Source organism: Marmota flaviventris, chromosome 1 (assembly GCF_047511675.1).
Source record: "Marmota flaviventris isolate mMarFla1 chromosome 1, mMarFla1.hap1, whole genome shotgun sequence".
In the NCBI taxonomy this organism is placed as follows: domain Eukaryota; kingdom Metazoa; phylum Chordata; class Mammalia; order Rodentia; family Sciuridae; genus Marmota; species Marmota flaviventris.
In genome coordinates this window covers 214,370,085-214,393,850 of record NC_092498.1, presented here as the reverse complement: position 1 = coordinate 214,393,850, position 23,766 = coordinate 214,370,085, and the positions used below count along the sequence as shown (strand labels likewise).

General features: G+C 39.5%; 1 protein-coding gene and 1 pseudogene across 1 annotated transcript; one reads left to right on the top strand and one right to left on the bottom strand.

Moving 5' to 3' along the window:
• Positions 1-5,083: 5,083 nt before the first annotated feature.
• LOC114107476 (olfactory receptor 7D4-like) lies at positions 5,084-6,019 on the bottom strand. The gene has a single exon (XM_027954895.3). The coding sequence runs from the start codon at positions 6,017-6,019 to the stop codon at positions 5,084-5,086; it is 936 nt and encodes a 311-aa protein (XP_027810696.3).
• Positions 6,020-18,628: 12,609 nt separating this feature from the next.
• On the top strand, positions 18,629-19,567 carry LOC114107554 (olfactory receptor 7D11-like; annotated as a pseudogene).
• The last annotated feature ends 4,199 nt before the right edge of the window (positions 19,568-23,766 follow it).

Below are 23,766 nucleotides of genomic sequence, written 5' to 3'. Positions count from 1 at the left end.
CCTAGGACTCATGGTGGTATCAAGGGCTTTGGATGACCCCAACATGTTGCTCTGTTCTTTGTGATCCTTGCAGTGTTCCTTTCAAAAATCCTTCTTTGTTCCTCTCTTGTTTTCTTTCCTTCTCCATTCTCTTCTTCCCAACTTCCCTCCTTCCTCCTCTGGTTGGTTGGGTTAATGTTAACTATTTATCTTCTTTCTGTAACTGAGTAATTTTTCTCTTTATGTGAGCATCACTAGTTGCTTTTATATTAATCTTTTGTTGGTCTTTTAATTTCTACCATTTTGATATTGTGAACAGTAGTGCCTAAAAGGATATTTGTGAACATTGATTATTTGAGCACAGTCATATGTTAAAATAATAAGCTTTGGGAGGTGACAGACGGTATATTTGATAGTGGTCCCATAAGATGAGGTCGTCTAGTGATATCCCAGTCATGTGAGTTTATGTAAGTGACTTGTGATTTTGCACAACAGTGAAACTGCCAAAAGATGCATTTCCTATGATTAAACAGTGCATGGTTATGTGGCTGTCAGTTGCTTGGGTAATATACACATAGAAGTAAGACACTGGGTGATAAGGCAATGGTATATTCAACTTTTTAAGGAATCGTCAAACTGCTGTTTTGTTGTAGTTGGTGTGTTTCACATCTAATGTGTGAAGGTTCTGGTGTCTTTACATCATTGCCAAAACTTGTCATCTTCAATTTGATCTAAACTAAAGCTTCCTATTGGCTGTGAAGTGGTATCACTTCATGCTTTGGATTTGTGTTTCCTTATGACTAATTGAGCATCTTTTCAGGTGCTTGTTGTCAGTTAATAAATCTTTTGTGGGTAAATGTCGTATCGAGCCTGTGCTCACTTACTAATTTTGTAGATTATCTCATCGTCAGGGTGTCCAGATGGGGTCCAGGTCCTTGGTGTCCCAAACAAAGAACTGAGCAAAATACACACAGGTAACAGGCAAAGTACAGATTTATTGAAGACAAAGGTGGAGGTAGCACTCTGTTAGGTAGAGTACAGTGGCCTGAGAAGAGAGAGAGGCCAGAGGCCCTGATATCTGGAAATTAGTGTCTCATGCACTGAGCTGTGAGGTGTTCTCTTCCTATATGGACCTGATTGAAGACCTTACCCCATTTGCTCCCAATGGTTACCTATGGACCTGATTAGAACATTGTCCAATTTCCCCTCATTGGTCATTTTAAAGTACTTGCAAGGCATTTTATTTTCCACCAAATGATCTTCTTCTGCCTCCTTTCCTTGCTTTCCGGAATTCAGAACCTTTTCCAATAAGTCAGATATACCCATTCCTCAGAGGTAGTACTTTCTGGAAAGTTTCCCTCTCTTCTCCACTCCCTCCCAAGAATTCCAGGTCCTTATTAGATTTCCTGTTTCAATTAGTTTATTAGTAACTGCTCACCCAAGATCCATTATGCATGGGGCATTGTCCCTTTTGTGCTTGATGTGATTGGGTGTTTCTTCTGTAATCTACCTGTGCTTGCTGTCAGATGTGAGTTAATTACATCATCGAATAGTTTATATTTTGGTTTTGTCATTGTCATTATCTGTTCACTTTAGTGGCCACTATATATATAATCATATAATCATTTCTATTTTTTGGTACTCAGGCCAATTCAGTGCTCTGGAGAATACTGAATGATTGGAGTTGGAGTATGTACTCTTGCCATGTTTATGAGTTGACCACAAATATCTATAATATTGTATTGTAGCATTTTCTTTTTACTAGGGTTTTCTAACCATCATTTTTTTATTGAGTTAAGAAGTTATTGTGGTTTCCTCATGTCTGAGGATACTCTGGCCTGGCTGCTAAAAATAGCATTAGCTGCTAAATCTTCTGAAGGACATTTTTCTATTGTGATTTTTGTTATGATTTCTCTTCATTGTCCTACTTCTTTTTTTTGTGTTTAATTGACATGCTGGTCTTAGTCTTTGTTACACATCCAAGGTTAGCATTTGTGGAACATCTACTAGGTGATAGGGACTCTGTCAATCCCTGTAAAGAAATAGGAGAGAAAACTGTCACAAACTCAGGTCTACAAATAAGTGTAACGTTGCCAGTGTGAGAACAACATCAAGGAAGACCCCAGGATCTGTTCTGTGGACCTCACACACTCGTCCCTGCTGACCCTCACCCTCACTCTGCCCCTGCTGAGCTCTCCATCATAATGGCCTCTCTTAACCCCTCCGGATGTCAACTCTCCACCTGAAAGGACAGCCCCACCTTCTCTTCTCTCAGCCCAGGATGTCTCTTCCTTCCTTTCTTCCTCTAATTAACCATGACCCCTCCTGCCTCTCAGCCCAGCATCCCTATTTCAGAGAAGACTCTCCTCCCAACCTTTGACAGACTACATTGGTTTAAATTTACTTTTTATGTCTTGAATTAATTCACATAGCCAGACTTTAATAACACTGTAAATCTTTATTTTTAAAACATTTTTTTTAGTTGTAGATGGACATAATATCTTTATTTATTTTTATGTGGTGCTGAGGATGTAACCCAGTACCTCACACATGCAAGGTGGGCACTGTACCACTGAGCTACAGCCTCAGCCCCTGTAAATCTTTATTTTTAAGCCATCAATTTATCTTTTAATTTTTCCAGGATGATTGATTTATATAATGCTTAAATATTTGTAATCAAATCAATCAATTTTATATTTTGGCCATTATCTCTGGTGATATTAATACAAAACATCTCCACTCAAAAACATGGACACATGAGCACACACACACATCCTTATATTCAATTTTTTTTCTTTTTTCTGGTACTGGAGTTTGACTCAAGGGGTGCTCTACCACTGAGCTACATCTCCAGCCCTTTTATGTATTGAAAGAGGGTCACTAATTTGCCCAGGTTGGCTTGAATTTGTGCTGCTCCTGCCCCTCCCTTTGAGTAGCTCCTTATAGGCACGGGCCACCCGCAGCTACAGCTCTGACTGCTGTTGTGGTTGTTAACGGTTGTTTCCTTTCTGAGTGGTGCTGAGAATTGAGTCCAGCATATGGAGCATGTTGGGTGGGTGCTTTGCTGATGCGTTACACCCCTAGCCCACTTGGGAGAAATTTCACCCTACTCCAGCCATGACCTACCCGCCCCCCTCCACTACCTGTGTCTGCTTGGAGCAGGTTATGTGCTAGGGACTTTTCCCTATTTTGTAATTTGAAGTATCCACTAAGGTTCAAACCTTCCTTCATCCATCAACTTCCTTAGCCCTTACCAGGTTAAGCTGCTTCTCTGCTGGGTTATGATCAAGAATGGAAAATCCAACACCCCTCCCTTGCCTGGTGCCCAGTGGAAACTCAGTCTGTCCTGGGGACTGAGAAGAATACAATATCAGATAGAGATAGACAACCAAGTGAGGAGAAGACACAGGTATGGAGCCCACAGAACTTGGAACAACTAAAGGATTGGAGATACAGGCTCATTATTTACTATTATGTGACCTGGGAGGGGTCACTGTAGAAGCTGACAGCTAGTAGTAATATTGATCCATGTTATCATAGTCTCTAAGGACTTCCGATATTAGTAGTAGAAGAAGAGAACATGGATATCTACAAAAGTTTTGGGACTCTACTCCAGAGATAGCTCATGCATACAATTCATACCACTCCTTTCTTTTATGTTTTCCAAGACTCGTCTTTTTATTTTGTTTTTTATTGTGGCAAAATATACAGAGCCAAATATACCACCATTGAAACTACTTAGTTGCATTAGTCCATTGGCATTAATTACATTCACGTACTTACGTAATCATGGCCATTGTACATCTCCCAAAATTTTTCATCCTCTGGATTCACAGGTTTGTACACATTTTAAAAGTGAATTTAGAAAGAAAGGACTTTTTTCCCTACCATAACTTGTGAATCTGAAATGATGCCTAAAATCTCCAGAGATTGTGAGCTGGAGAAACATCACAGGAGCTGGTTCTGGGGACTTTGCATACATTCTCAGTCATTCCTTCCTAACTTTTCTCCCTTATACATGGTCCATAAAAGTCCAAGATTTTTTTTTAAACAGGTATTCCTGAGATTTCCACCTTGACTTAAGATACATTAGGCATGAGAAAAAGATCCCTAAGATGAAAAAAATAAATAAATGCAAATATAACACCAGCAAAATACAGGACTATGTTTTGGTGACAGTGTCACAAAAGCAGACAAATGGGCTAACATTCACACAGAAGTGCATTATTCACAAGGGTGAAAAGATGTAAATCACTCCAATGTCCATGAATGGATATACAGATAAACTCCTAATATACCAAAGTACAATAGACTATTTCAGCCATAGAGAGGAGCAAGTGGATCTTTACCAACAAACCAGCCAAAAGACAGGAGGGAAAAAAGAAGGAAGGAATAAATGAAGGAGAAAAGGAAGGAAAGAATAAATGGAAATAAGGAACGTTCGTAAAATAACACAAAAAATCAGAGTTACTGTAGGCATCTTATCAGTAAGAATCATATGAACAAACCCACATTAAAAATTAGATTTCAAATTGCAGGTTGAAAATGGAAGCATTGCTCTAATGAACAGTACGATACCAGAGTCAGTGAGGGCTCTGTGTCAGGTCCAGTATTTTTTCCAACCCAGTCTTCCTTTGGAAAATGTATGAATGAGAGCAAATATCTCAAAGTGTTTTCAAAATTAAATAAGGTCATACAGATAAAGTGACCAGCACAGTCATGATATGATGAGCACTTTGCTTTGATGATTTGTACCTTTTTTGCTCCAGAGAAAGTAAAACAAAATACAAAACAATAAATTAAGTGAAAGAACACGAACATTCTACCAACATTTTTTTAGGAAACCATGCCAACATGTGATAGACTTAAGTCCAGTTGGAAATCTCAGAAGTACCTGTGAGAAACCTTTAAAAACTTGGACCTTTATGGACCATGCATGAGGGGAAAAAGTTAGGAAAGAATTACTGAGTGTGTATGCAAAGCTGTAGATGGTTTAGGGATAGAAGACATCAAGTACATCTCTGGGGAGAAAAAGAACCAAGACCGAAAATCCACAGTATTTGTTTTGGGGGACCCAACGCTCAGCTCTGAGCTGAGTGATCCATCAGGAACAAGATGCTGCTTTTTCTACAAGTCTCCGAAGGGCCCCCTTCATATCTTTGTTCCTCAGACTATAGATGAAGGGGTTCAGCATGGGGGTGACCACAGAGTACATCACTGAGGTGATCATGGTTCTCTGGGAAGAATGGGTCCCAGCAGAACTGAGGTAAACTCCAAATGCTGTTCCATAGAACAGGGTGACCACACAGAGGTGGGACCCACAGGTGGAAAATGCTTTGTACTTGCCCACAGAAGAGGACATCTTCATTAAGGAGGAGATAATCCGAAAATAAGAGAAGAGGATCCCAGTGACAGGGAACACACCCAGCAGAGCCGTTGCCATGTAAAGAAAGACTTTATTGATGAGGGTGTCAGAGCTGGCCACCCTGAGAAGCTGAGTCACTTCACAGAAGAAATGTGGGATTTCAGTGCCCATGGAGAAGGCCAGTCGATTCAACAGCAGAATATGAATCAAAGAGAACCAGAACATGATGATCCAAGACATCAGAACCAGGAGGACACAGAACCAGGGGTTCATGATGACTGCATAGTTCAGGGGGTGGCAGATGGCCACAAAGCGGTCATAGGCCATTATAGTCAGTAGGAAATTATCCATTCCAATAAAGGTATTAAAAAAATATGCCTGAGTGAGGCACTCTATGTAGGAAATGTCATTTTTGTTCTGTGCCTGGAAGTTCACCTTGGGGACTGTGGTGGAGATGAAGCAGATATCAATGAGGGACAGGTTGGAGAGGAAGAAGTACATGGGGGTGTGGAGGCGGGAGTCAGAGCAGATGGCCAGGATGATGAGCAGGTTCCCAAGCACTGTGACCAGGTACATGGACAGGAACAGTCCAAAGAGAATGGGCTGCAGGTCTTGATCCTCTGAGAGGCCCAGGAGGAGGAATTGGGATAGGACTGTATGGTTTTTTGCTTCCATAAATCCAGTGTATCTTCTGGAGAAAGAGAAAAGGAAGTTCAATGAACAGTCAACTGAAACCTCAGTTAGCTCTCACTTTATAATATCATCTTAGGGTGGCTGGCCTTCATTCTTTATTTATTTCTGCCAGTGATTGTGATTTATTTAGTCAAGTGGCACTCATTTCTCTTTCAAAGCATATAATCATTCAGCTTTTCTTTCTTTCTTTTTTTGGTACTGGGGATAGAACGCAGGGGCACTCCACAACTGATCAACATCCCCAGCCCTTTTTAAAATTTTTTTTATTATTTTGAAATAGGGTATCCCTAAGTTGCTCATGGCCTTGCTAAATTGCTAAGACTGTGGTCATTGCTATTTCTTTATTTGGTGCTGAGTAGGAGTCTGAGTAAATGAGAGTTGTCATTATTATTACTAGTGTTATTTAAGAACTCCTTTAATATGTTTTGAACATATAAATATCTCAATGTGATGTGATTTAAACATGGGATTGATTCCTGAGTCCAGAGTTTGTAGAATAGAGATTTTCCCCTCACTGTACTATCTTTGTGACCTTGAAGGTGCTATTTAAGGTCACAGTACCATTCTCCACAGCAGGAGCAGTGAACATTCACTGCATGGGAGGATTGAAATGTGAAATTAAATGAGATGATGTGATTTTCTACTGTGACCCCAGTGATACACCCAGGGTACTTAATCCATGTGGTCTTCTATTCTGGGTAGGACAGCCTACTCAGAAGCCTGGATGTTGAACTGAGAGAGGAAGACTGGTCACTGTTAATAAGAGGATTTAGGAACAAAAACCAATTTCAGAGGAGAGAGAAGGATCTATGTTGGTTCTGTCAGTTGGTGAGCTTGGTGCAGGAGGGGCTGTGAGGAGCCATGTGAGGAAGACAGGGTGATGGCAAGGAGGGACAGAGTGTGTGGGGCCCACAGTGGGGCTTCCTGTGCTCGTCCTTCTTGACCTCACACCAATGAACTCATGTTGATTGGTGAGTTTGAGACTGTGATAGTTTTGTCTCATCATTTGTCTCTCCAGTGACTTATTCAGTGGTTGTCACATCGCAGGTGTTGAACAAATGCAATCTTGGGAGTACAATAAATATGGAGAGCAGAATGTTTTCTATAACACAAAAGAGAAATTGTCCAACTAATCATCTGCCTGAATATGGGTATAAAATTGGAGAGTAATGGTAAAGTTAAAGAATATGCATCTAAATATATTTTTCCAGGTTTTTAAACTAACTCTTTTTTAAGTTAATATGTGCATTACAGGAAAAATAAAAACACAAGCCAAAGAAAAAAGTCATCCAGTCACAAGCAGCTTACTTGGATCTGTCCCTTTAGGTCGTGCACATACATACTCAATATCAAATTTTGTATGATTGAGATCATAGTGTATCATGTTTTCCCACACATCTTGAATTCAAAATCCCCAAGCTACGTGAGTGTTTTTGATAACCAAGAATACACTACACCATCTCAATCTGTTTATCCTTTCTTGAGGACAAAAATTTCACTGAAGACAGAAAAGGCAGCAGGCCCCTAGATGGACATATTGGCAGAGTTAGAACTAAAACAATGCATTTTCTGAATGCTCAGTTTCAAATGAGACAGAGCAACAGAATATACCAAGCTTATTTCATTACTAGATTTCTGCTACTAAAATATTAGCAAGAATGGATGTCCCCAGTGACTTAAAGTATTCCTATAGGACAGCCAGAAGATGCACACCCACCAGTGGCTAACATCAAAATGTAAATCATTGCATGCTTCCTGGTGCCCCTCTGCTGTCAGCCTGATGAGCAAGACCTGGCACACAATGCGCAGAGCTAAAATAATTCCACGTCCAAGATGCATCTTTTCTATCAATTATAACAAAAATATATTCACAAATTGGCTAATTCACTAGCTCTAATTTTTATGATTCATTGTCACCTCAGATAGCATAAATGTTGTAAAATAAAGCATGAACTTTGTGCACAATAAACACAAGTACTGTACCAAAAATGCACATACAGATCTATGGTTATAATCTAAACCTGTCTTCCAGATGTGGTGATACTAGCAAAGAGCACTTCCCCTCAACCTTCCTCTTCTCCCTCTTCACCATTTCAGTGATTACATTCAGGACTATGCCTAGTTCCAAGAGGTGGATTAAGATACTAGCAAAGAGCACTTCCCCTTACCCTTCCTCTTCTCCCTCTTCACCATTCCAGTGACTACATTCAGGACTATGCCTAGTTCCAAGAAGTGGATTAACAAAGGTCATTCCCAGAAGACAGTTCTTCCTAAAATCTAAGAAAAAGATATTTATATAGGGATTATTTTGCTACTTCTAACAAATTTTGGACATCAGGATTTATTCTTTAATGCCTAGCAATATTAACCAAAATGCACATGGAACAATGGCTAGATGACCTGAACTAATCTAAGGGGCACAGGATGCTTCTCTATACATACTTTCTCCTTCCCCCACCCACCACCTAGAGAACCTTCAGCATACTCTCCAAGACATCAAGTTCAACGATTCCATTTCCCCTAAATGGCAAGCATGCCTATGTAGTAACGAAAAATACTTAAAGGAAATTACTTTAGCCTTCTACTTTTACCATGTGTTGTTCACTTTTAACATCTAGAAACACTGGATGTTTCCAACAAGGACTTAAAATTTCAACTAAAAGTACAGTATCACTGAATAAACTGCAAAACTTACTAAATGAAGGCTATACTTTGAAGCCAACCCCCCCCCCCCGCCCTTTTTAAAGGTAGAATTGGATAGTGTCTTCTAAACAGGAACATTCTGGCCTAGAATCCTTCCTCTTCTAGTGTCTTATTGACCCAGGGGTCAAATCGATTTTAAAACAAAAATACAGAATGAACAAGCAATCCTAATTCTGGCAATGGAATTCAGTTTAAGAACATAATTGTTAATATAATTAATCGCTGAACTAGGTCTTTGAAGTGAAATCATAACAGAACACAATGAGTAAAATTCATTTCAGAAAATTTAACAGTCATTACTATGAGTAGCAGCCAGGGCTGAGACTGTTGGTAAGGGAAGAAACCAAGAATAATTCCTTCACCCAGTAAAGAATGGTTATTGTCAAACCACATCCACCAAGACAGGCTACATTATAACACTAAGGCATCTGAAAATTCATGAACAGGGCAAGACATTCTCTTCCAACTTCTACCACCTGATAATTCCCTGAACACTTAATAATGTTGATGATCAGAGAAAAGGAAATTGGACTGACTGTTGTGAAAATATCACACGGGGATCTTAAGGTGAAACCATGGCTATCGCATCACAGAACTAATAAGAGCTCTCAGTAAGTCAAAGATGCCAGTAATAAAGGTTAGGGAAAACTAAGTCAAATTTAGAGAAAAACAGATAATCCCCCAGGCAATTTAGATCTTCAGTGAATCATTAACACATAAATACCTGGATGCAGGAAATCTGTCAGCAGCCTGCAATTTATAGACAAGAGTGCAGAAGAGCAGGAGAGTCTCCAGAAAAAAAACTTTCAGGAGAAAAGTTCTAGATTCCCAAGATCAGTAGATAGGGAAATGGAGAAACAGATGGAGGAGAGAGGTCTCCATGGAAACTGAAAAGTGCCTTCAAAGCACAAGGACTTCACAGACTACAGAAATTTGATATAGTCTTATTCTCATTTCAGAGATAAAACATGATACCCACATTATCTGCATTTTCATCTCACTGTTCCAGCCTGAGTGGAGCACACCAACTCTCTCCAGTCATGTTGCTGCAGTTTTCTCTTCCCAATGTCAGTCCGCAGGAAGCACCCTGGGCTGTCGCTGAGGCTGAGATCAGAGAAGTGCAGGTGGGAACCCCAGGAGCATTATTAAATTTTCTGCCGTCTTGGAATACAAATTCTCAGTGCTCCTCATTAAATAAATTGTTCTATTTTCTTTCTATTCTCCACACAATTCAGCTCTTTTGGGGTACAAAGAAAATGGTGGAGTGGAAAAGTCTCAGCCAGTTTTTTATTTTTGGAGTCGGTGGCAGGGGAACATATTTCCTTCAAGAGAAATATACCATTTTTTAAAACTTTGGTTTGATTTATAAATCATAAGCTGTCCCCTATGGAAAGGCTAATTTCTTTAAGGAACCAGTCTCAGGAAATAGCTCCTGTCACATGACTCCATTTGACCATCTTTGGGGATGGTAGACATTATTTCACAATGTCATGGAAGAAATCCCTTCTTTTTTAGTTTTCTTTACTATTTTTGTTATTCAAATTTATTTGTCCATTTATTTGTTTATTTAAGTTGGCATATAAAATTGTACACACACATATTCAATGTGATATTTGGAAATATTTTGTGTCATGCATCAGTTGGATCTAAAACAACTTTTGCATCATCTTATTAGTTAACGTTGTGGTGAGAATACTTAACATTTTTCAATAATACACTGTATCATCACTAACTATAGTCACCATGCTGTGCAGTAAATCTCTTGAAATTATTTCTCAAATCTAAATGTGTTTGTGTAATGATGACCAACATTTTCCCAGCACATCCCCAAAGCACCAGCCTGTGGTAACTACTGCTCTGCTCTCTCTAAATCAACTTCTTAAGATCCAACAAATGAACGGGATCGTGTGCTATTTGTTTTTTCATGCCTGTTGAGCTTCAGTTAACATAGTGTCTTTCAAGGTCGTCAATGACAGGATCTCCTCTTTTTTATGTCATGTGGTATTCACTGTGTTTGTACCATGCAGTCAACCATCCGTGCCTCGTCTCATGCCTCGTCTCATCACCACTTTTTCCCTCTAGTAGAGCCTGGCATAAGTCCTGATCTGACGGTGATTCTCGATTGATTGGCAAGATCTAGGGGAAATTACATTACCTTCCATCTCAATTTCCTAATTAGTAACAACAAGCATTGTATCCAAGGTTTTAATTTGTGCGGAAGAAGGTACATAAGGCCCTTCATACAGTGAAACTAGCCTATACCACTTGTTAGCCCACTAGGACTAGTGACTTCCCTTCGGTTCTTGCTTCTCTCCGCTCACTTTGAGCGAAGCCCGCGCACACCTCCTGTCTGGGCATGCGCACCAACAGAGCGGCCGCACCCTTTCCTAAGTCAATCATTGGGTGAGGGAAAGGGGGAACGTAGACTCGCTTCCACCCGCTGTGTATAATTATGTGGTTAAAACAGCCTAAGGAACAGGTTAAAAGTAGTAGAAAGCTCCGCGTTCTCCTTGCCAGAACTGCAGCATCTTCGAACTCGGGCCTGGCAAAATCCGAGCCTCTCAGGCCCGCCCCGGCTCTACGCTAGAAGGTGAGCCTCGCCATCCGCAGCTAACAGGGAAGGGAGCACACTGCCTAGCCGGCTTTTCATTGGCCCAGAGTCACAAAGGCCAGAGGCTTCCCCCCATTCCCCTCGCTGAGTGGTTGAGCCCAAAAATCAACTCCTATGATCATTGGCTGAACCGGCTGTCAGTCGTTTTGCGTCTGGGGTCGGACCTATAAGAGCAGCGTGGTACCCTAATGACGCGAGTTCCCTTAGGCTGGAGGAGACCTGTGACCTCTGAGAGGCCGCCCTCGAGACGAGGTGAATTGGGACGGGGAGGGAGGCTGGCTCTGACAGGGCTGGAACATCCAGGCCTGTGCTAGGACCTAGGTTGGGTGGGAAGGCTCCCCGCTTCCACCATGGGGCGCTGGGCCTAGGTGCTTGCGGAAGAAGAGGGAGGCCTGGTCGTGCCAGGAGGGGGCCCAGACTGCCCATTCCCGCCTTTGGCGCTGCATGCCCAGAGCTGCAGCACAAAGCCTCCTTGCTGGCATGGCCATTAAATTATTATTTTTTAAAATAATTCAAATTAAAATAAAGGGGATGAAAGCCCCCAGCTGATCTCCCAGCCCCAAGTAGATATGGCTGGGAGGCCTGAATCCCACTTCTGCACATTCGCCCACGTGGCAACAGCAGAGAGAAGTAAAGTGACTGTTGAGTTCAGAGTTCCTGTGAGGGACCTGGGCAGAGGTTACTCCCACACACTTTTAGAAATACACATTGCTGACAAGACTGGAGTAGTAACCAGGAGAGTGGAGAGAAATAAAGACTTTCCAAGATACACATAAAGGAAAACTGGATGTCCACATGTAGAAGATTGAAGCCAGATCCCTACTGCTCACCCTGTACAAAAATCTACTTGAAATGGATCAAAGAAATTAATGTGTGAACTGACAATTTGAAAATATTAGAGGAAAATAGGCAAAACAGTTCAAGATATAGACACAAGCAATGATTTCCAGAATAGGACTCCAGGGGCTCAGGAAATAAAAGGCAGAGTTGAAAAAATCAGATTAGATCAAAATAAAAACCTTTTGCACAGCAAGGAAACATCATGATGAGCTAACCTACCGAAAGGACCAAAATCTTTGCTAGCTGATCATCTGACAGAGGGTTAATATTCAAAATGTGTATAGAACTTGAAAAACAATATCAAAAGAATAAATAATCCAATTAAAAAAAGGGGAAATGAAATAAAAAAAAAATAAAATAAAAAAGGGGAAATGATCTGAAAAAATGTTCTCAAGAACAGTGCAAATGGCTAATAAATATATGAAAAAAATGCTCAGCATCTTTCTATGAGAAATGCAAATCAAAATTGGCTTTGAGATTCTATCTCACCCAAGTCAGAATGGGATTTATTAATGCAAAAATGAAAACAAAACCACAAATTTTGGTGAGGATGTGGGGAAACAGGAACCCTGGTAGTGTGTTGATGGGAATGTAAAGTAGTACAACCACTAAATAAAACAGTATGGAGGTTCCTCAGAAGACTACCATGGGATTCCCACTCCTGCCTTTTGACCCAAAGAAAAGGAAGTCAGCACACAAAAGAGATACATGCTGTATTAATCAGCTTTTCATCCCTGTGACAAAATACTGACATTAAACAACTTAAAGGAAGATAAATTTATTTCAGATCATGGTTTCAGTCCATGGTTGTTAGTTTCCATTGCTTTGCGCCTACAGTGAGGCAGAACATCAAGACTGAAGGAAGTGGCTGAGGAAAGCTCCTCAGATCAAGGTAGCCAAAACCAGAGCAGGGGAGGGATAAATTCTTCACAGGCTTGTGTGCAGAAACCTACTTCCTCCAGCTAGGTCCCACTTCTAGTAGTCCATTCAGCTATTAATGGACTTACCCACTGATGAAGATGGTAGAGTCTTCATGATGCAATCCCTTCCTAAAAGCCCCACCTCTGACTATTGGTGTGTTCAGGACCAAGTCTTCACTATCCGAGACTTTGGTGAACAAACCAGAATTCCTACATACCCACGTTTATTGTGGTACTATTCATTGGCGCCAACATATGGCATTAATGTAGGTGCCCATTAACAAATGAATGGATTGGAAAACAAACACCCCCGCCCCCACACCAAACCAAGCCTTATATACATAATGGAGTAGTATTTAGCCATGGAGAAGAATGAAATCATGTCATTTGCAGGAAAATGGATGGAACTGGAGAACATCATGTTAAGTGAAGTAAAACAGACCTAGAAAGACAAGAATTTCATGTTTTCTCTCATTTGTGGAAATAAAAAAACAAACAAAAACCTTGAAAATAGAAGACTGCTATGATCAACTCCTATGATTATTGGCTGGGAAGGGGAAAAAGATGGGAAGACAGTTTAGTTTGGATCTGCCTGGACATGTCAGCTCTGGTCTCAGTACATCTGAACTTTTCCTACTTTCATGAAAATAGACATCTAACTTTCTGAAATAAAACTATTACTGCAGTATGATCCCTCTGTTACATTACTGGACATATATCCAAGTCAATAAGATGAGCATGTTTAAGAGATGTCTACTCTCCTATGTTCTGCAGCTGAGATATGGAATCAGCCTTATTGTCCATCAGCATAGGGTGAAGAAAGAAAATATGTATATACACAAAACCAAATACTACCTGGAAAAAGGAAACGAAACTTTTTATTTTTCATGACAAAGTTTACTTATGATAACTTTACCATAGAAATATGTCATAAGTAAAAATAAATAGAAAGAAATCCTGTCATTGACACAAGATGTATGAATCTGGAGAACATTATATTAATTGAAATACACCAAGCAGAAAAAGATACCACATGATCTCCCTCATTTTGGGAATTTTTAAGAAGTTGATCTTATAGAAAAAGAGCAGATAAGTAGTTACCAGCAGTGAGGGCCATTGGGAAGTGGTGAGCAGAAGTGTTGGTCAAAGAGTGTTCCATGTAAGGGGCATACTGTGTGCCTCAATGACTAAATTAGTGATCATATATTCCATTGTTGAAAAATTTAGAGCTTATATTATGTATCCTCATTAAAAATGATAAGTTCTTCTTATCTATCAATTTAAATAAATAAGTTGACAAATAACTTTGCAAAATAAAAAGCTTAAAGAGAACTAAAAAAAAAGTCTCTTTTTTCCCCCATAACATGTGAATCCAAAATGATGTCGATAATGTCCAAAGATTGTTCAAAGGAGGCACATCACAGGAGATGGATCCTGGGACAGGTTCTTTGTAGAAAATAACCATTCATTATGGGATATCTTAAGACTTTTAAATTAAATTAAAGCAAAAAAAGATACTTTTTTTCCCCTTGGAGGAACTAAAACCATTTCTCCCTGCCACTGCTCCACAGAAAAATCAATGGAACATTTCTACCCTGCTCTCTTCTTTGCACCCCAAGGGAACCAAATTGTTTGGAGAGTAGAAAGAAAATACAACAATTTCTTTAATGAGGAGCTCTGAGAATTCAAACCTGGAAATAGTAGAGAATTTAAATAATGCTCCTGGTGCCCCTCACCTGTGTTTCCCTGGTGCCAGCCTTCCATGAAGGCTCACACGGGCTTCCTCACAACCAGTGTGGGGAAGGGAAAGCTTCTGCGACCACCACTGGAGATTGGCAGAGTGTCCCTTTAATGCAGGAGGAGTAAGAGCACAGAGAAAAAGCAGGTACCGGGCTTCACCTCCAGAACAGGGAGAGCAGGCACATCCTTTTTTTTAGTCTAAGGAGGTTAAGTCCTCCTAAGTGATACCACCGGTTATTGGTGACGAGTTCTGCTCCCTCACATGTTAAGTTTGAACATTAGAGAAGCACACCGAGGCAAGCATATAAAGCAGGGTTTATTTAAAAAGGGTTAACAGACTCCTCCCAGGAGGGAGAAGGGGGCCATAGCTGGTATTCTGGTATCCCAAGAAGCGAGGGTGTTTTGCTTTTTTATATGTCCTAGGCTTCCTTTGTTCTCCTGCTCTTTCTCCCTTCCAGCATATGTGACTAGGCCCAGGAAATGCTTGGTGGGATGGCTAAAAGGTGGGAAACAGGTGGGCTGGAGGGCCACTGGAAAAGTGATCCAGGCAGGATGGGGTGTAATTAACAACAACCTGTAGGGAGGGACAATCCCTTAGACAGGTTACCTTAGCAACAGGTTGGAGCAGGGGGAGATTATCTTGATAATGGTGGAGGAAGAGCTCTGAAGGCATTAGCATTTCAGTCTCTCTCCAACTTCCCAGACCCAAATTGGCCTCCTTGATGGATCTGACTCCATTTACCTATGTATACTGACTGCCTCTTTTAGTTCTGGCTTCACTAGAGTGCTGTGAATGCACTGAGTTTCCATTAAGAACTGTATCTTCCAGTTATTCTTCTGTTTCCTTCTCTCACTATTTGCATTCTAGAGCATCTCTCCTGAAAGTGTTGTTTCCTCAGTTTCCAAGTCTTCTGCACTCTTTTCTATAAATTTAGGCTGCTGTCCAACTTCCTGCATCTGATTATTTGCTAACAATTCACCTAATGTCTACTATGTATAAGATACTGCCTATTTCGTTTCAAGTTTATTGGGTTCTTTTTGGTATACTTAATTATTTTATTGGTATATCTGACTTACCAAGTACATAATAGGTGTATTTGGTATATCTATATTGTGGTTTTCATTTTAACTTAAGATACACAAAATATCTACCATCAATATAGTTTTATTTGATATTCAACACTCAGTCTTACTTCCTTTTCTTTTATACAAATCTCTTCAGTTTTTGGAAAGTATTGAATGATTGAAATTGCAGGAGACTTCCTTGGCATGTTCATGATTTTGACATAATACTGCAGTGTTTAATGTAGCATCTCCTCTTGGATGTGGTTTGAAGCAACCATTCTTTATTGGGCTTGAGAACTGTCCTTTTTATCTTCCTTTACAGACAATCTCAGGCCTTAAGTGTTGGCTGCCACCCCAACAAATGGCTGTTAAGTTTCCTCAAATCCTTTTCATATATTGTGCTTTTGGTTATAATTTCACATCACTAACTTAATTTTTTTGTAATGAGTAATGTTGGCAAACTTACTTTTCTTACATTGTCTTCCTTTCCCAGAATTGGTTCTACTTGTTGATCCTTAAATAATATGCATTCATATCTATTTTAAAAGAATTATAAGGATAATTCATAACTCTACCATTTAATTCTGTGCCTATCTTTGGGGATATGGTGTTGAAAAACTTCTCTTTTGGGTCACAGGAGACGTTTTATTTACAATATTTATTATACTTCCAACATTTGCCATTGCCCAGGACCTGTAAGGTGAGAGGCACCATTTACATCCATGGAAAGAATCAATAAGACAAAACCATCACAAGCCACAAAGGAAATAAACCCTGAGAGAGTCTTAAAGGAAGATTACAGAAGCTTCACTGTGGGCTTCACACACTTTGTTCCTCCTGAGTCTTGTCCCCTGCTCTCCAGCGGCTGGCTTCTCCATCCCTTGTGTACCAGCTCACCCACCAACTGAGCAAGTAGACATTCTGTTCTCTTCCCTCACTTCCCCTGATTAACAATGACTCATCTTTCTTCTCAGTGGAAGCACTCCTATTTCAGAGCAGACATTCTTACCTGTCTTCACAGACTAACCTGGTCCTCGGTGGATTTTATAAATGACTCATTCTCTAGACATTTATAGCACTGATTTTTCTGTCATAGAATGTAAATATTTATTTTTAAACCTTAAGTTTATCCTTTTTATCCTGTAGGATAGATAGATTATACAACTTTTGGATATTTGTGATCAAATCCATGAATTACATTTCTTGGCCTTTAGCTGTGATCCCTGTGATACAATAAATTCCCATTCAAGAGCACAGACACATGAATGCCCATTCCCTCACATGCTTTTCTCTCCTGTTGTGGGGCTGGTCCACATGCTTTTGCCTCCTCTTGGAAGAATAACCCAGCAGGTGCTCTCTGAAAGAAGCACCCATAGGGATTGCTGTCAATTAGTAGTGCTCTATGACAGTAGAAGTGTGAAGATAGCTGTTGAATTTACACCAATAAGAGCTCCATCCCAGATGCCTGACCCAGTTTCAGAGAGAGATTGATAAATGATAGCCATGCACGACAGATCTATTGAGATCTGAAGAACAGGAGTTCACATTTGTGAAATACCCACTGTATCACAGTAGAAATCATAGTAGAAAAATTGTATCATCTTATTTAATTATGCTTTTCAATCCTACCATGTAGGGAATAATTACTACTTCTGCTATAGAAGTACTGGTAGTTGAGAAAGTTTAAATAGCTTTCTCAAGTTCACAAAGATGATATGAAAGGTGATATGTTGGTGGAGCAAACTTCTGTTACTGAAAATCTGACTCAAAAATCCCATATTGGTGCTGGGGATATAGCTCAGTTGGTAGAGTGCTTGCCTTACATGTACAAGGCCCTGGGTTCGATCGCTGCACCACACACACATAAAAAAAAAAAGAATCTCATATTTATACTATATATATATATATATATATATATATATATATATATATACACACACACACACACACACACACACACACACACACGAGATCTATACCTATATATATCACCAAAACATAAAGCATGAGTTTTAAATAATATTAATGATAACAATGACAACTTTATTTACTGAGAGTACTACTGAGATAAAAGGTGTTTTAAAATCTACAGGAATAAGGGAGCAAAGGAGGGTAATAGGTGGGTATGTATGATCAAAGTTTGTTATAAACAGGATGTAAAGTGAAACCCATTATTCTGTGTGATTGATTTAAACTAATAAAAATATGTCTAAATTGGTAATAGCAAAACCATATTTTAAGAAAGAAAAAAGGCATTGAGAGAAAACTGTCATGTCATTATGATGTATCCACTCATAAATAAAGGTAGTTGAGTTAAATATTCTGTGTTTAAAGATGATCATAAAGCTGTAGGATAAAGAAGTATGGAAATTGCAAGGAAAAGATGTTAGTTGTCTTCAATTGTCTAGTCTACAGTATATGAAAAGTTAGCTTACATACATATATTTAAAAAGAAAATTAAACTCATTAGTCAATGAAAAAAGAGATTTCTGTTAATGCAAAGAAAGCATGGCTGTTCAGTGAATGTTGATTTACCTTTTTAAAAAAAATTTTGATTGTAGATGGACAAGTGCCTTTATTTTATTCATTTATTTTTATGTGGTGCTGAGGATTGAATCTAGCGTCTCACATGTGCTGGGCAAGCACTCTACCACTGAGCTACAGCCCCAGCCCTGTGATTTTACCTTCTGAACCAGAAGACACACTATATACATGGAAGCAGAAAACCACACAGGATTATCACAGTTCCTCCTCCAGGGCTTGTCCGATGACCCTGAATTGCAGCCTGTTCTCTTTGGACTGTTCCTTTCCATGTACCTGGTCACCATCCTGGGAAACCTGCTCATTATCTTGGCTATGAGCACTGACCCCCACCTCCACACCCCTATGTACTTCTTCCTCTCCACCCTGTCCTTCACTGATGTCTGTTTAATCTGCACCACGGTCCCAAAGTTGCTGGTGAACATCCAGGCACAGAACAAGGACATCTCCTACATACAGTGCCTCACTCAGGTGTATTTTTTTCTTCTCTTTCTTGGGATGGATAATTTCCTACTGACTGTGATGGCTTTTGACCGCTTTGTGGCCATCTGCCACCCGCTGAACTACACCATCATCATGAACCCCTGGCTCTGTGTCCGCCTGGTTCTCATGTCTTGGCTCATCATGTTCTGGGTCGCCCTCATTCATGTTCTGCTGTTGAATCAACTGACCTTCTCCACAGGCACTGAAATCCCACATTTTTTCTGTGAACTGTCTCATCTTCTCAAGGTGGCCAGCTCTGATACCCTTGTCAACAACATCTTTCTGTATGTGGTGGCTGCCCTGCTGGGTGTGTTCCCTGTCACTGGGATTCTCTAGTCTTACTCTCAGATTGTCTCCTCCTTAATGAGAATGTCCTCCTCTGTGAGCAAATATAAAGCATTTTCCACCTGTGGGTCTCACCTCTGTGTGGTTTCCTTGTTCTATGGAACAGGATTTGGGGTTCACCTCAGTTCTGCTGTGACCCATTCTTCCCAGAGAACCATGATTGCCTCAGTGATGTACACTGTGGTCACCCCCATGCTGAACCCCTTCATCTACAGCCTGAGGAACAAGGATATGAACAGGGCCCTGGGGAGACTCCTCAGCAAAGCAGCTTCTTCTGTTTGATTGATCACTGACCTCAGAGCTAAATGGACATTGTAGTCCCCAAGGAAAATGTTGTGAATTGCAATATTCTAGTTCTGTTTCTTCCCTAAAACACTGTAGTCACCCCCATGCTGAATCCCTTCATCTACATTTCTTCTGTTTTCCATACTTTGATTTTGCATATTTTTGTACATATTTCTAACAACCATCTCAGTAATTTTTTTTGAATTTTCTTTCCTGTACATGGCCCATAAAGTTCTATATTAAGTAACTTTTCTTACTATAATTCCTAAGATTTCCAACTTTATATAAGAATGTACATCAAATACTGGCATGATTTCCTCAAAATTATTGCTTAAGTGTTAAAATTCTTCATCTTAATGTTATTGCATTATTGTTTTACCTGGAAAAAACGGAATAAAAGTTATCAGATAAGTGTTTACCATATTAGTACTGTGCTTCTCACTTTATGTGTCTGACTTCATTTATCTTGGAAAGATTTCATTCACTTATTTCCTCTCAGGCACAAAATATCTGAAGGGAAGAATTTGAAAATGTGATGCATGAAACTGGATCTTCACTGAGCACACACTCCTATCTTTGCTATCCCACTTTTCCTACTTTTTATAACAGCAGTAGTAGATTTTGAACATGGAAGCAGGAGTCTACCTTGGCAGCAGTCTTGTTTATGTGTTCATCATCATATAATGCCTTATATGCTCTTTATATGTTGAACTGCATTGATTCTGATAAAGAAACATTTACAGCAGGAATGAAAGATCTTCAGATGGCTCTGGGGCAATCTTAGGGGGCTTTGGTATTGAACCTGAACCCTCTAGTAGGCTTTTCTGTTTCTCAAGCAGCCCAGGCCATAGGAAGAGAGGAGAATGAATTGATCAGAAATTGGAAGATAAGAGAGGGCAAAGGAATAACAAAGGGAAGAATACAGGTAATGAGGAGCCAGATGTATAATGATCTAAATACAGTGGGGTCTCCTGTGGAAGAAGCTGATGATCAATCTACTACTCTTTTGGTAAGACTATGGGAAAAGCTAAAACCTGAAGAATGCATTTCTTTTCAGTATTGGGGATTGAACCTGTGGCACTTAACCACTGAGCAACATATACTTTATACTTTATTGATATACTTTATTTAGAAGCAGGGTCTTGCTAAGTTGCTAAGGGTCTCACTAAGTTGCTGAGGCTGGCTTTGAACTCATAGTCCTCCTGCATCAGCCTCCTGAGCCACGGGCATCACAAGTATGCTCCACTGTGCCTGGCTGAACAGTGGTTTTCTAAGCACCATGAGAATAGACTAAGACTATGCTTACTGCCCCGATGTGGGAGTATCCTTTCCCCACAACTGCCACCAGGGAAAAAGTCAAGATCTTCCAGAGAGCCCAGCTCCAGCTTTATTTGTGCATGCTGTGTTGGGAAAATAGAGGCCATGTATAGAAATAGCAATTTATTGGACAGAATAAATGAGCAAGCCATTTTAGCATTACTAGACACAGGTAGTGAATATTCTTGTATTCATGGGAATCCATCAGGTTTGAGGAGAAAGATGAATACAGGGTAAGTATGGTCAAGGTTATGCATGCATCTTGATGGACAAGACCTGACAATATCTGTGTCTCATTTTATCAATGAAAAAAATGTTAACATCTAAGACTTTTGTAGACCTAGAGGAGGCAGCTCAAACACCAGTGATGCATTTCCAAAGGAAAGGGTGTGCCATCAATACCTTATCACTCGCTCTATATAAAAATTGATGCATAATGGAATAACGACTTAAAAACAAGATCTGAAAGCATAAAACTATTGAGAAGCATCCTGAGGGAAACACCCCATAACTTTAATCTGGGCAAAGACTCTTTTGGATATACTCTCTAAAGCATTGACCATGAGAGCAATGATTGCGTGCTCATGCACACAAACAATTAAGTTTTGCTGTGTTTAGCAAAACAAAGGGGTTCTGTGAGAAACTATGAACTCCTTGAGCTGTGTCCTTGTTGCAGTCTTGAGAAGATAAGAGAAAAGAATGTTTGCCAAGTTTAAAATCTATGTAGATATAGATATGTGATTGCCAGGAAATTAACTAACTACAACTCAGATAATAAGAAGTACGGAGCACTGTGACCATGAACAAAGTTACTCTGAGAATGTTTATCCATGCTTGATAAGATTAAGCTGCCGGAAAGATGTGTTTCATTTTTGCTGTATAAAAGAAGGAGGGAAAAAATAAAGCTGCTGCTTATTCTCTACTGGATGTGTACATGTGCGTGTGTCTTTCTTTATGCATCTCTGCTGTACCAGGAATTACAGATTGTCAGCGGGTTCTGACAAATGATAGATGAGTATGATTACATCAAACACAAAAGCTTCTATCCAGCAAAGAATTAGTAAAGATTAATAGAAATCAAACAGGAGATATTGTTTGCAAACTATAAATTTTATGTGGGGTTAATTTCTAAAACATAAAGAACTAAAACAATTCATTATATGAAAATGAATAACTTGATTAGAAACTGGTCAAAAGATCCAAGTAGGTGCTTCTCAAAAGAAGAAATATGAAAAGTTGTTCAGTACAGCTCCCTAGTCTCCACCCCAGAGCCTCTTACAGTCACCATTGCCTCTGTTTCTCTGAGTTCTACATTTTTAGATCCACATATGAGTCAGCTCATGCAGTGTTTGTCCTTCTATGCCTGTCTCATTTTCCTTGTCAACATGTCCTACAGGTTTATCCACATCCTAGCAAATGTCAGGATTATCTTATATTTAATGACTGCATGGTGTCCATTGTGTATATACACCACAGTTCTTCATCAATTCATCTATTCTTCAGCTTTTGCCAAAAGTTTTCTTATTTTCACCATTCATATTTGTATTAAAGCTGCAGTGATTTGTTGGCAGATGGCATTGAGCCAATGGAAATTCTAACGACAGTCTCTAAATTCGCCTCCATTGGTCTTTTGGGTACCAGTGCTCAGCATTAAAGAAAAATATTGGTCCAGTAGTTTGCAGTCAACCAGTACTATTTTGAATTAATGGGAATACCTGCTGCAGCAATTCAGTTTATTTTGAGCATTTTATTTTTGTTGTCAATTCAGCAGAAACAGCTTTGGCATACCAGGGCTGGACTAGGAAAGAGAACCTTAGGTTCTTATCAAATCTCTTCCATAGTGAAGCCACTTAGAGAAAAGGTTGGAGTAATCCCTTCTAAGAAGTTCAGAACAAGATTAGAACAGGAAATGAGTTTTTTTTTTTTTTTTTACGATTAGATGCACCAAGATGTGCATTAATTCTTAAATTACCTGCCCCGTGCAATTACTATATTTTACAAAATGAGAAAGAAGGAAAAACAAAATGGTTGCTTACCTAATGGTTATATTGATAGTAAAAATAATAATAGCGCACTAGCCCTGGTATGGGTTCATGAGATTTTTCATGGTACATTAATAAATTAAACCTGATGTCTTACTTATGAAATTACAAGCAGCAAAGATTAAGACTTTTTAGACATTTCCGTTGATGTGAAGCAAAACATATAAAAAAAACCCCTTTAGGCTTTAGCAACACAGAAACTCTGTCCAGGGAACACAAATATTACTAAGAAGATCAGCAAGCAGGAAGCACACAAAGGGTTGAATTGTCCATGATTCTAGGTCTATACCTGAACAGGTTACATATGTGGATCATCTTCATTGAAACATAAGACTTTCTTGTTGCATATTTTTTCTTTAGAACTCCCTCTATTTAACACTTCAAATGACGCAGATAATCCTGATGGAATGAACCACCTTGTTGCTGTTGTGGTTCACTGTGGAATAGCCCCAACTGAGGCCACTACATTGCACTAGTAAGAGTCAGGACTTTTGGGTGGTTGCTTGATGGTGACACTGTAGAAACACACAGATGGAATCTACTAGTTTGTATTGATGACTTAAGGAGGTAATACTGAACACACTCTACGTGTTTCGTAGGTATTGAAGCACATTCACTTTTGTGAAAAATTAACATATATTAAAATTTACTGTCAGGAAGACAAATATGTCTTGCTTCTCTAAAGAAGTTTACAATAACATGTATGTGTGTGTAGGCAACAGTTGGTAAAAAATGGACTTTTGTTTCTCAAGTGGAAAGATATCTTTGTAATTGTAATTTTTCCTTATATATTTTACATAAAACTAATAGAGTTTAAGTATTGTATTGAATTCCTCA